The following is a 13,268-nucleotide window of genomic DNA, read 5'->3' as shown; positions in this document are numbered from 1 at the left end:
GGGAGCTCCCTAAAGACGAAGTGGAGTGTGTCCCTCCGCCTAGCTGCTTGGCCCAGGGCCTGTGGGCTATGGTCCCTGCTGTCTCGTCTTTCCCACTTCCTCCTTGTTCCCTGGGCAGGCGGAGGCCTGACATGCTCTTCCTTTCTACCCTCTGCCTGACTAAAGTTTATTTGTCTGCTGGGCTTGGCTTGGGGGTGGCACCCTCCTTAGGTCTTCTGACCTCCTCTGAGAGTTCTGCAGCACCCTCTGCTCACCTCAATGTGTTGATGTTGGGTTCTTTATTTTGCTTCCCCCCACAAATCTGTCCTTGGGCAGACAGGGCAGGGGCCTTGTCCAATGTACCTCTGTACCCCCACACTTGGTCCAGAGCTCAGGTCAGACACACTTCAGTATCTGCTGATTAACCCAGCAAATAAACAAATGAACAAATATACAAGTCAGAAAAAATATCATCTTTTCTGGACATTTATCTTTATCTCCTTGCAGCACACAGGTACCCAATAATGAGTAACTCTTTCAGATGTCTTTCTCATCTGCTCCTCCCAGACGTCTCTTGAGATACAGAGTTTGTGAGTTAGTTAATCCCTCCATCCATCCACCCCTTCACTCACCCATCATTGACTTTGGAGCTCCCTGCGTTTTGCAGGGCCCTCTGCCAAGGGCTAATGCTGTAAGAGATAGTCCCTGCCCTTCAAGAAGACACTGTGAGACACAGTCCCTGCCCTCCACCTGACTGGAGAAACAGATGTTCAACAAGGCAGGCGGCAGGATGCCCATTTATGAGATGGGTACACTAAGGCTCAGAGCCCAGAAATGACCACTGAGGGCAACAAGCGGCTGGCACGTACTGAGTCCACATTTGCTGATCTGTGCCTCCTGATGGTGTGACAGGAGCAGAGACCCTCTTCTGGAAGACTGACTCATCCTGCCCGAGTAGATATGCTTCGCAGATCCCCTGGGAGGCTGACTCTCTTCTCCTCTCTTTCCAGGTTCTCAACTGGACCCGGTTGGTGGCCTGAATGTATTAGCTTCGCTGCGTTTGCCCAAGAGGTAAGGGCCACAGTCTCAGAGCTCTGCTTACTACTGCGCTCTGGGTCCTGTTCCCTCTCCAAAAACCCTGCTTTTCCATCCTCTTCCCGGGGCCGCACCCCAGGAGAGCTGCCCTCCCTTGCTCTACTCTGTCCTCCACAAGGTTAGTCGGCTTTGCCTCTTCAGCCTCTGTGTGCCCTGTGCCCTCTGGCCACACTGGTGGTTCTGGGTGCGGGTGACCGTGAGGGTTTCTACAGACAAGGTCATGCTCAGTTGGAGAGAGGCGGGTGACTTGGTGGCTCAGATCACGGGCCGGGGGCAGACACACCTGTGTCTGAACCGTTTTCCTTTCCCTTCTTCGCTCTGAGTGACTTGGGAGAGTTGGAGCCTCTGTTTTCCTCCTCCATGACGGGAACAATGACAGAACCTGCCTAAGCACCTCCCGAGGCTGGAAGGCTAGGGAGGCAGTTGGTAACAGCTCCAGAGCCAGATGGCACGAGCCCTGCCGTGTGCCAGGGGTGTGATCCTCAGTTTCCCCACCTATCAAAGGAGGGTGATAACAGCGCCCACCACACAGGATGGGAGGATGAAAGAAGGTGCTCCACGGCAGCATGTGCCTCCGGAAGCAGGAGCTTCACAGACAGCTGGAAGACTCCCCTGAGCCAGTGAGGATTGGTGAGCCCCCTCCTCGGAGGCCACTGAGACTCCTGAACGGAAGCAGGAGTTCTCCAGCTGCTCAGCTCAGAAGGAAATAGGGGCTCCGGGCATGGGCTCCGGTGTTTGCTGCACTCAGCTCGCTGAGCCCCTGGCAGTGAGGCTCTGAAAAGGGCTGCTCTGGGGCGGGGCCCCCACCCCCACTCTGTGATGCCACCTCTGGTCCTCCCAGAGCAGCTTAACCCACAGGCCTCAGGACTGTTCTAGTTCAGGACAGTTCTGGCTCCCCGGAGAAGGCATACTTCCTGTACTCAGATCCCTCCATTCCTCATGAGTTAGAACAGCAGCCCCAGATGGGTGTCAGGGAGTCTGCGGAGGCCTCTGGCTGCCCTCATAGGCATCCCGCCTGGGTATCCTCGCTGTAGCAGGGGTCCCTGACGCACTTTAAGACACAGATGGAAGTCGTAGCTCAGGCTTTACGGTCTGCTGCAGTGGGGACCGAGGTGGGCTACACAGTGCTTTGGGGTAGAAGCCTGCTTTTCGGCTCACTGTCTCCTGCAGAGATGCAGACGCCCCTTGCCAGGTTTTTCCAGTTTTCCGAAAGAAACCAGAAAGCCAGAATTTCGTGTGAAATCTCCCAATCTTTAAACTTCGGCTACTTAACAAAATTTCAAAAATGTCCTTGTGGTCCAAACCACAGAGTTTCGAGTAATCTTTGGCTCACAGATTTCTAGACGTGCAGGAATTAGTATAGACTTCCTCCCGGGAAAACACATCCCTACATCTCCCCAGTTGTATTGCTACTCCGGATCTCCACGGACTCCTGCTGCCCATCCATGGACCTGGTTCTGAATGGAACGAAATGGAAGGGTCTGAATACAAGCTCTGTGCCTTCTCTGGGGAGCCAGAATTGCAGCTTTCCCAGGAACACTCGCGTCCCATGATGCTCTTGACATTGAAAAGAGGGTCAAGGAGGGGCTGAGTCGGTAGAACACGTGACCCTTAATCTCAGGGTCATGAGTACAAGCCCCACATTGGCCATGGAGCCTACTTAGAATAAAATGAAAATAAAAACAAGAGGGTCAAGGAGCTTCCTGGTTGCAGAATTTGTTTGGGGGCTAGAGGCTGACTTTGAGGAACGCCCGAAAGTCCGGTTAAAATAAGAGGCTGTTAAAGGAATTACGTTTCAGAGTTGGTGGAGATTGCAGTCAAGCCTCTGGTATTAGCTCTTTGTTCAAACAGATATTTGTTAAGTATCCAAGGTCTCATGGACACATGCCTGACAGAATTGGTGACAGGTGCCAAGAGCTGTTGCATCCTCATAAGGAAACTGAGACTTACTGGGCCACCTCCATGCCAGGGCTTACCTAGTCTGGGCATTTGGCATTAATCCTCAGTGCAAACCTGTGAGGCGAATGGTAGCCCCCTGTTGCCAGAAAAGGAAACTGAGGCACAGAGAGGGGCAGCGGCCAAGTGGCCTCAGGCAAGTGAGCGGTAGAGGTAGATTTTGCGTTCAGGTCTGCCTGACCTGCGAGCCCTCTTTGACCTCACAGAACCCACCACAGTGACTGGAATCTCCTCAGGGTGGCCATTTCTGGGATCCTTGTTGCTTGGTTGGGCAGGTGGGGAGGGACATGCTTTGGGAATAACCCCTGAAATCTTACTAGGTACCAGCTCTGATAAATTTAGCAACGGTGGGGCTGGATAACACTGGGGCTACCTGTGTTTTTTTTTGATAGAACCTAGAGACAGATGTAATAACAGGAGATGTTTGGCTGATGGGAGTCTGTGAGTGGGCCCTGAAGGCTGCCACCAAAATATCTGTGGGGTTCACATGAAAGTTCGTGCCGCCCCTCCCCCCAGGGAGACATGTTTGTAGGAGGCCACGCTCTCTTAGGTATATAATTTTGTCACAAAACAACTACAACAAACATTGGCCCCACCCCCACTGTCCTTCCCTTAGAGCCGCACCTGGAAGATGAGTGTTTCTGCATGGGTGCCTGGAGGCGTCCTCAGTGCAGGGACCTCCTCCAGTCCTGGAGGTGCTGGTCATCCCCTGCGCCCACGGGGCTCCTTCCCCTCCCCTCTGCCTCCCTCAGTTCTCCATCTAAGGCTCCCTGACCACCCCCTCCCCACCACAAGCCTTCATTGGCCCCCATTCCTGCCCCTGAGTGCTGTTACCTCTGTTACCATATCTGATCATATATTGTGTGTGTAACTCCCCCCTCCCCTGGCCATAGGCTGTGGACACCCAGTCCCTGGCATAGTGCAAATGCTCAATAAGGATTTGCTGAAAGAATAAATAAGTGAGCACACGGACACATAAACCCACATCCATCCATTTATTCCTGCAGCCAACATTTTTTGGAGGTTTCTATTGTGCCAGGCCTTGTGACTCGGGGCAGGGGGCAGACCCCTCTAGCCTCTGAGGGGCCCCAGGCTGGTGGGCAGTTGGAATAAACACTACTACCCCAAACCCACAGGTCTGCCAGGCGCTGGGTCGGGAGAGAGCATCATGTGACTGACCTGCTCCGGGGCCTCAGGCAGTCTTTGAGAGGAGGAGGCGGTGAGTGGGCTCCTGAAGGGTTAGGAGAAGCTGAGGTGTAAGTTACTGTTCCAGTGGATGGATCAGTATTGGGGACCGTGGATTCTGGCCTGGCCAGCTACTGTCCATTGGGCATCTGAGGCCCTCCCAGTGCTGGGCAGGAAGCAGGTCTATCCGCACCTTGTCTCCTTCCATCCTTCCACAAAACGACATGGTGGCTTTGGGTGTGGATGAGGCCTTGGAGTCTCACAGGTGGCTCAGACACCAGCACTCAGGGGTGCCTGGGCCCCTCCCCCCGCACACCCTAAGGGGGAGTCTGGATTACCTCAGACACACCAGCTCAGCTGGGGGTGACAGGCTTCTCTTGCCGGGTCTAGTGAGGGGTCTTGAGAGAACCCAGGGCTGCTTAAGAGGCGGGGACATGGAGCCACAAGGTGGTTGCCTCCTCCTGGGGGTGACATTATGAGTACGGCAGCAGGATGCCCCAGGATCCGAAATGCAGGCCTGGGTGGCATTGCAGGTGTTCTGCAGACCAGAACCAAGAAGTCAGTAGGTGGGGTCGGGGGTTTCCTTGATGCCCCAGGCCCAGTTAGCCACTGTTCCGCTGTGGAGGGGCCTTGCCAGTTGCAGGAATTGGGTGGGTGCTGGGTGGGCAGGAAGGAAGTGCAGTATGGGGGCGGTTCCCTGGACATGGGCCGGCCCCACGGTGGGGGCGGGGCTCGTGGTCCTGAGGGCAGCAGTGAGCTCCTCAGCGGGTGTATGCCTTAGGCTTCGGCCTGTGTGCTTGTACAAGTGCGAGTGCGTACTGGTAGCATGCTCCTAGGTGTTACAAAATCACTTAATCCCTTTGGCTGCCTTTGCTGTCACTAGGTGGGTGGAGAGACCTGTCACCCACCCAGGACTGGGAGTGTCTGTCAGCCTCGGGGCGGGGCGAATGGTTGTGGAGGAGATGCAAATGGCCATTGACTGGAGGCAGCTTCAGGGACTGCTGGGTCCCAGGCATCCCAGGCCCCGAGCAAGTGAAGGCCCAAGTCCCCACTGTTCTGGCTGGCTTGGAGCCCCAGGGGCCGAGGGCAGGCACTCGGCTCTAACTCCAAATAGGGGGCTGGTAGACAGAGGGCGGTCCACAGTCTGACCCTATGTGGCTTTAGCAAAGTTCCTTGCAAGTCACCCCCTGGCATTGTCCAGCTTCTGGCTTCCTTCCTCTCGTCTTCCTCATCCTGGCGCTCCACCCTGTCCCCTTCTTTTTTCCTTTGCTTGATTTCATCCGGGTATCTGCTTCTCCATGGTGCCCCGCTCCCTCCTTATTCTGAGCTTGGGTCTCTTTCCAGTCTTGCGAGTAGGGTTTGTACAAGTCCACATCTAGCTTTTTGTCTCCAGAGAGAGCCACACAGAGATGTAGACCTGGCGGGGATGGCGGGGGCAGGGTGGGCGGTGAGGAAGAGAGAAGGAAAAACAGTGCTTGAGGAAAAAACAAGAAAGGAGGTGCCCCCCTCTTGCCCAGCCTCACACCCCAGGACAGCTTCTGAGAACTGGCATATGGCCATCTGCCCACCTCTGGGGGCATGTGTGGACAGGAGGGCCAGAGGGGTCACCTGAGAAAGGGAGAGAGAGACCGGGAGTCTCAGGGAGCACCCTGCAACAGAGACATGCCTGGAGAGGGGAGCAGCTGAGAAGAGCAGACCAAGAGACCAGGAAATAGCAAAAAGTCAGCTGGGAGAGCAGAGCAAGGGGCTCAGAGACAGTCAGAAAGAATGTGCAGATGAGGGCGCAAAAGTGAGCTGCCAGGGGTGAGGGCCCCTGGCCTGGGGGCACATCAGGGGGATAGTGGGAGGCACATCCTACACCTGGTGCCTGGGGCCCCACCTCTCACCAGGCCGAGAAGGGACAGAGTATAAGCAACTTGCACCCTTGCCAGGGTCCCTGGTGGCCCCTGGTGTGCATGTCTTGTAGGTGGGAGGAGAGACTGCAGGGACTGTAGGAGGGAGGTACTTCAGCACCACCACTGACCACCCCCTTCCCGCCCCGCCTTCTGACCAGGAGCCTAGTCTGCTCCTACCACTCCCTATCTGTCCATCCAGCCCCCTGCCTTGGCTCACAGGGGCTTGGAGGACCGTGGGCCCCTAGGGCTTGGGCACCCCTGATGGGTCCGGGCCGGGGTGGGGTGGTGCGCAGAGCCCGGGAAGAAAGCTGCAAGAGAGAGAGAGTGTGTGTGTGCATGTGTGAGTGTGTGTGTGTGTGTGTGTGAGAGAGAGAGAGAGAGAGAGAGAGAGAGCAGCACACACGCACGCAAAAGGAGAAACCAGTTTGCACTAGGCCTCCCTTAGCTCCTGTTTAGCGTCACGGCCTCAGTGTCTCCCGTGTTCCCAACTTGCCTCCACCTCCAGCTGCCCGGCTCTCGGTCTCTCCTCTCTGGGCAGCTGTCTCTGCCTTTTCTGTCTCACTCTCCCCGTCTGTTCCTCTCTCCTATGGCAATCTTTCTGTGTCCCTCTGTGCATCGCTCCTGTCCCCCCAGCCCTTCAGTCCTCTGCGTCTCTGGTCCCCATCCTTGCTTAAACAGCACGGTTCCATCTGTGCCTTGCCCGTGCTCTCTCTGTCTGTCTGGTCCCCGTGTCTGTGTGTCTCCCCACCGCCCCATCCGCCCTTCCTCTGCTCCTTTTCTCCTCTGTTGCCTCCTGTGTCTGGGTCTCTTCCAGTCTCTTTCATCCTCCGTCTCTCCCGTCCCCGTCTCTCTGGGTCTCTGGCTGTCCATCCCTGCCTCTGTGTGTGTGTCTCTCACTCCCCCTCCCTCCCCCCTTTTTTCTGTTTCTAACACCCACACTCACATCCTACCTCAGGAGTAATTGCTTTTGTCTGGGTTGGACTGGACTTGTGGTGGGGGGAAGGCGGGGGGAGCGCGTGGCGCTGGGGGGGTTGGGAGGGACGGAGGTCGCTTGGTGGAGTCGAGGTGGCATCCACCAGAGCAGGGGTTGCTGAGGAGCAGAGGTCCAATGCCCAAGTGGGGAGGGGGCGGGGGCCCTGGGCCTGTCCTGGCAGGGATCGAGGGCCTCCAGCAGGGAAGGGGAGGCAGCTGGCCCTCACATGTGGATTTGGAGGCGAGGTAGCTGTAGCGATAGATGGGCCAGCCAGCCGTCTCTGCTGCCTCGCCACCCTCCTCCACTTGGAGACCACCCCCAACACTGTCAGATGCACCGAGTCACCATGACACACACAGGACACACCAGAGCCTCCAGCCCACTCGTGGACAAACACCCGGCCCTCGGCACAGGGGCACACGTGGCATCACGTAGACACACAGAAAGCACACCGGGTCTCCGGCTCTCAGAAAGAAAGAGGCTCCCATCCCATGCGGAGGTGACCACACCTACCACCACCCACAGACACAGGCACAGGAGCCACACACACGTGGACACCTGGGGACTCGCTCCACGGTCCCCCCGCTCTCACAGAAACATCCCCGCTCAGACACACGCGGGCGGTGGCTCACACACGCAGATTTCCAGGAACGTCAGAACACACAACCAGCACGTTCCGTGGGCACAGGAGGTCACTGAGGGGCTCCTGGGAACACACGCACAGCCTCCCGAGGGTTTAGACAGTTTTGCGTACACGCATTCCGACCTTCGAGGATGCCCAGGGTTGGGGAAGCACACACATGTTCACAGAGCCCCGCGTCCACGGGTACACACCCACATACTCGTGGTCACACAGACATGTCTCAGTAGCTGAGACACGCGGGAACACACAGTCCTGGAGTTCCACAGCAGAGCTTCAGGACTCAAAGACACGAGGCCACCCAGGTTCATAGGAGATGCACGCACACCCTAGGCATACGGCAACTCGGACACTGCAGCGTGTCCCTGGAGCCTCCTGCTGGAAGCTTTACAACACCATCCCCCACCACCCCCACTACACACACACAGACACACATACACGTGCGGGCCAGGCCCTGGGGCGAGGCCAGGACAGTGTCTGCCCACAGAGACCCAAGGATGGGGCAGCCAGGGGCTCTGTGGTTGGGCAGCAGGCTGCCTGGGGTGGCCCCAGTGCTCTGGGCACCCACTCACCGTACCTTCCTCTGCACATCCCTGGGCCTTCCCCCGCTCCCCTCCAGGTACCCCTGTCCACCTCCCAAAGGCTCATCCCTCTCATACCCTCAAAGGGCCCCATCTCCCCGAGCTGCTCCCAACTGAGGGGATGCCTGCTTTCTTCCAGGGGGACTGTCCCTCAGTTTGTCCTACCCCCTTACCTTATCAGTGTGACCCCCATCCCCATCTGCTTCCCTGCCCACTCCCATACTCACCCCCTCTCCTGGCTGTCCAAACTCTCAGCCTCCCTAAACTCTCCTGCTGGGGGGGAGGTTGGCGGTGGGGGGGGGGGTGGCCCCTCAGAGGCCTGGGTAAGGGGGACATGGGGGGTGGGGGACCTGGGTGCGGCTCTGAGAAAGGGAAGGAAGGCAAGCAGGGAGAGAGGGAGAGGCAGAGGCAGAGGCAGGCAGCCAGCCAGCCGGCTTTATATCCCTGCCGTATTGATCTACCATGTCACAGCCCCGGTCGATAGCCAGCCGAGAAAGAGAGGGAGAGAAGGGAGGGGAGGTTTGGGGGAGGGCAGCGGGACCCCTATAGTCCTTGGCCCATCTGGGGCCTCCTTGGCAGGCTGTGGAGCCAGGTTCCAGCCAGCCCACCCCCCCAAAAAGAGGCCTGCCGAATCCTTCCGCACCTCCCCTTGGCTGCGGCCCTCTCCCTGGGAACCACCTTGTAGAAGGATTTAAGCACTAAGAATTTAAGCACTAATCTTTCTGCCTGGGGCAGCTCTTCCTCTCTTGTGGGCATGGGGTTTTGGGGGAGTGGAGGGGTAGGTGGGGGTGCTCAGAGGTGTTCACTGCCTTGCCCTCCACACTCGGGCTGGGCAGCTGGGAGGCTTTGAGGCAGTGTTGGGTTGGGCCAGGGATGGACAGGAATTTGAATCAACCTCCTTTGCTGTGTGTTGGTGGGCAGGAGAAAGAACCTCTCTGAATGTCCTCTTCCCCAGCCACTGATAGCTGGGCACTTAGGAAGGCCCCATCCATGTTGGTTTCCTGCCCTTTCTGACTTGAAGTTCCACCTCAGAGTTGTGTCAGGCCAGTGCTGGAAACACACCATGCCTAAAATTTCTTTCTCCTCACCCCCCTTCTTTCTCAGAAGAAAACTCAGCCTCTTCCCCTTCTCCCTCTTTCTTCTTTCCTCTTGGTAGAACTTTCTACGACCTGCCCCCAACCTACATCTCCTCAGAGCTGGGCAGTGAAGGGAGGGAAGTCTCCCTAGGTAGGACCAGAGAAAATGGAGAGGCTCCAGACAGCACTGAGAGCCCTGGGGCTGTGTGTCCATCCTCCATCCCTGTCCTGCCTCGATCTCCCCTCTCTGGGCCTGAGTCGTCCCTCCCCCCCACCCCATCTAACCCTGCCCAAGCTCAAGGGTGGCTCTGGCATCTGCAGGGATTCATACAGAAGGGAGGCAGGGCCATCCGGAGGGTGAGACCAAGGCCAGAAGGGTGTGGGCCTCCCCTCCCTCACCGGGGCTGCCTGGGTCCCAGGTGCTTCCCCCCAGCCCCCAACTCCCCGGGGCTCCAGTTCTTTGTCTGTCCAGATCCTCCTCCCCTCCCAGCCCAGCCCAGCCTCCCCCAGAGGTTGAGGAATCACCTTAGCCTTGACCCGAGGGGGAGGGCAGAGGAGGGGCAGGGAAGCCCCACCCCCACCTCCTGCCCGTGGCCATCCCCACAGTCCTTCTCCTCCCTGCTTCCCTGAGTACCGGGCTGCCCCCACCCAGCATCAGCCGCTGTTCCCTTTGTTAGGAAGGGGGAGGGGAGAGAGCTGAGCCGAGGGGACGTGGCCTGACCCCCGACCTCTCCCCTTCCCTCCTCCCATCTGGGTCCCCAGGGGCTCAGAGCCCCCTTGACGGACAGTTCTGACCATCAGCCAAATGGCTCTGGGAGTGAGCAGGGGGCCAGGTAGGGGGGAGGGGAGGAAGGCCCAGCTAGGGTCCTGCGCCCACCAGAGGGAGGGGTGTTTCAATGGGTGGAGGGGAGACCCTTTAGATGAATGGCAGGGGAGATAGGCACCCACGGAGGCAGGCTCTGGGGGGAGACTGATTGAACTGGGGGATGTGGAGGCAAAGTGGGGCTCAGCTCAGAGCCAACAGCTCTGGGTGCCCTGTGGGTAGGGGCCTGGCCTGGGCAGACACCCCACCCTGCCCCCACTCGGCCTTCGGCATCGGGAGTACAGCGAGTTTTTAAAAAAATTAAAAGAAAAAAATAACAGGAGCAGGAGAAGCTGGGGGAAAAATATATATAAGAAAAAATATAATAAGAACTAAGCGGTGGCTGCAGGAGAGAGAAAGGGCAGGAGGCGGGGAGGGGGTGCAGGGGGGAGGGCAGCTCGGGCCCTGGTCGCTGCGGAGGCCCGGCCGCCGGCCTCTGCGCCGAGCCCTCCGCGTCCCCCCTGCCGGCCCCCTCCAGCCCCGATCGATCCAGTTTCTTGGCAATAAAGCATTTTTATTGTCAGCTGCCCTGAATGCCAAATGTGAGCCTGGTCCTGCTCCCCCCTCAACCTGCTTCCTTACCACCCCTCCCCCAACCCTTCTCCACCCCTCCCCGCTGCCCCCCACTGCAGAACCAGCATCGTCCATCACCAAGACCCCCTCCTCTTCCTCCTCATCTGTGTCAGCCGCAGTCCAGTACATCCTGGATAATCCACCGGCCCCCTCCCCATCTAGGCTGCTGGGCTCCCCGCCTGAACCCCAAACCTGCTGGGGAGCAGAAAGGTGGGCTGTGGATGAGTTGTCTGGGGGGGCCGGGGACAGACAGGACAGTGTCAGGGGTGGGCAGGCAGGGAGATGATGGCCACAGGTTGAGGGAGGTGTGGACCGAAGTCAGGAGAGCAGCGCAGGGGATAAGAACAGGTGGGGAAAGGCAGACCCCAGCCCTGTGCTGGCTGGGCGCAGTCCTCCAGGGGCTGCGCCTCCCCCTCCCACATAGCACTTGGGCCCCTGGGGTGGGGAACAGGGGCTTGGACACCCCTCACACACGAGCCCCATTATGCGCGGGTGTCGGGGAAGCATTTTACAGATGGCCCCTAGAGCCCCACCCTGACTTGCTTTTGCTCCCCACTTTCTGTTTTCACTTCCTCTTTGTCTCTCTTTGCTTCTCTCTGTCTCTGTGTGACTCTGGCGGTCTCCGGGCATGCCAGCACCCCCATATCCTTGTCCGTTTTCCTTGCAGCGTTCCTGGTCGTTCTTACCCTGTGCCCTGTTTCTGGGCCCCACCATCTGCATTTCCCTCCCCTCTCTCCTACCCTGCCTGCCCCACGTCCCTCATCTCACTACCCATCTTCCTTGGTTTGTCCCCACCACCCTCTCTGTTCCCTCAAAGTGAAAATAAACAGAGGCCCAGGCCCTTGGAACGTCAGGTCAGCAGGAAGTACAGAGAGAAGATCTCACACCTCACTTCTCTTCTCCTGGGGGTGTCAGGGTCTGGAGTTAGACTGAGCTGGCACCTGCAGAGACAGAGCTGGAGAACTAGGGGTTGGGTCCCACAGATGTGCCATGGGGCTTTGCTCCTGTCATTGCCTGCCCTGCCCCTCAGCTTTTCCACTCCTGTGGGGATGGGCATGATTGGGGCCTTGAGAATCTGGAGTTCTCACGGACTCCCGGGGAGGCTGCGGGGCAGGGTCACGCTGACGACAGGCATGGTCACTTCTCCACCCAGATGTCCTGATCCATGCAGCCGACCTGCCCTCTCACCTTCTCCTGGCAGCTGGGAAGGGGAAGCGGGAGAAAAGCCCAGGATGCCAAGACTTCTCTTCTGGGTTGTGTGAACGAATCTGAGTTGTGCTTTAGGGAGCCGTGCAGGGCATGGGTTCGGGACCCCAGATTCCACTCCCATCGTCAGCTCCGAGGACCATGTCCCTTGTTCCAAGCTCAGTGTCTGCAGTATGCACGGGGTTCAAGAGGTATGTGTGGGGTGGGTAAGCAACCAAGGAAGGGAGGAGGGACCTGAGCAATGGCTGGGGGTGGGGAGTGGGAGGAGAAAGAGGGGGGCTGCGATGGAGCTGGGCTGGGGCCAGGGCTGGTGATGGAGCAGGGAAGAGCAGAGGGATTCAGACATCTCTAGGTTGCACTGACGGGAAGTTGACAGACAGAGATGCGAAATCAGAAATTGTGAGAAATTACTCCAAAAAAGAATCCTCCTCAGAAAGGGAGGATTCCAGGATGAAACCCAGTCTTCTTTCCAAGCTGCCGTCCTTCCTCTAGGGACTCAGTGACCCCGCAGGCAACAAATCCATATGTTGGTGCAGCATTCCCGACTCCTCCCCCTCAGGCCTCATGCTCCCTGGCTTGTGAAGGGGGGAAGAAGCTGTATATCTGTGACCCCTCTGGCAGGTGGGAAGAGGCAGTTTGTATTAGAAATGTGGTGCATAGACACACATACCGACTCACATGTCCCATGCTAGCTTGCACCTAAAACATCCCTTACTTTTCACTGTTGGGAAATGTTTTGTATGGTCTTCAGATGATAAATTTCTATTAGTAAAAGGCCCTCCGAGCAAGAAAAAGACCCCTGTGGGCTGTGTGTGTGTGTGTGTGGCCAGGGGCAGGGAGTGGCCTGAGCTGGGGCTGGGCTGGACCCTGGCATGGAGAGGAGGTTGGCAGGCGATTGAGATGTGTGAGATTCTGGTGGGGGCCCTGGAGACCTGGAAGGAGGGGAGGGGTGTGGAAGCAGGGAGGTGGAGAGAAGAGCCAGATTTGGAGTATCCCTTACTGGTGGCTATCTCTCCCCCTCCCCAGCTGGTTGGAGACGATCCCCCGATCCCCCCACCCCCGGACAGGGGCCACTCTTCAGAGTACAAGATGTGTCAAGGCTTTCCAATGCCCCCCTTAATGGCTGGGGGCAGACCTGGGAGTCCCCGATCTCTCTGGCTTCAGGGGCCCCTCCTTTGAGAGTTCCTCTCTGATGGGGCCTCTTTCCACGGCCTTCTCATCATTCCCCCAACCTGCCTCCAAGACTT

At 58.0% G+C, this 13,268-nt stretch overlaps 1 protein-coding gene across 12 annotated transcripts in view; it reads left to right on the top strand.

The window, feature by feature from the left end:
- Positions 1-13,268, top strand: part of POU2F2 (POU class 2 homeobox 2) — a 109,718-nt gene that overhangs the window by 49,645 nt on the left and 46,805 nt on the right. For all 12 annotated transcript variants that reach the window (XR_006605854.1, XM_045077230.1, XM_045077231.1 and 9 more), the window contains 2 exons: positions 990-1,050; positions 4,167-4,249. Coding sequence is in view for 11 of the 12 variants with exons in the window: in XM_045077230.1 (XP_044933165.1) it covers positions 990-1,050; positions 4,167-4,249 (144 nt within the window). In the remaining variant the exon portion in view is untranslated. The remainder of the gene's footprint in view (positions 1-989; positions 1,051-4,166; positions 4,250-13,268) is intronic.

Source organism: Mustela putorius, unplaced genomic scaffold, assembly GCF_011764305.1.
Source record: "Mustela putorius furo isolate JIRA1106 unplaced genomic scaffold, ASM1176430v1.1 tig00000196_pilon_pilon_pilon, whole genome shotgun sequence".
NCBI lineage: Eukaryota > Metazoa > Chordata > Mammalia > Carnivora > Mustelidae > Mustela > Mustela putorius.
The sequence above is the reverse complement of the archived record's forward strand: the minus strand, read 5'-3'. Positions and strand labels throughout refer to the sequence as shown.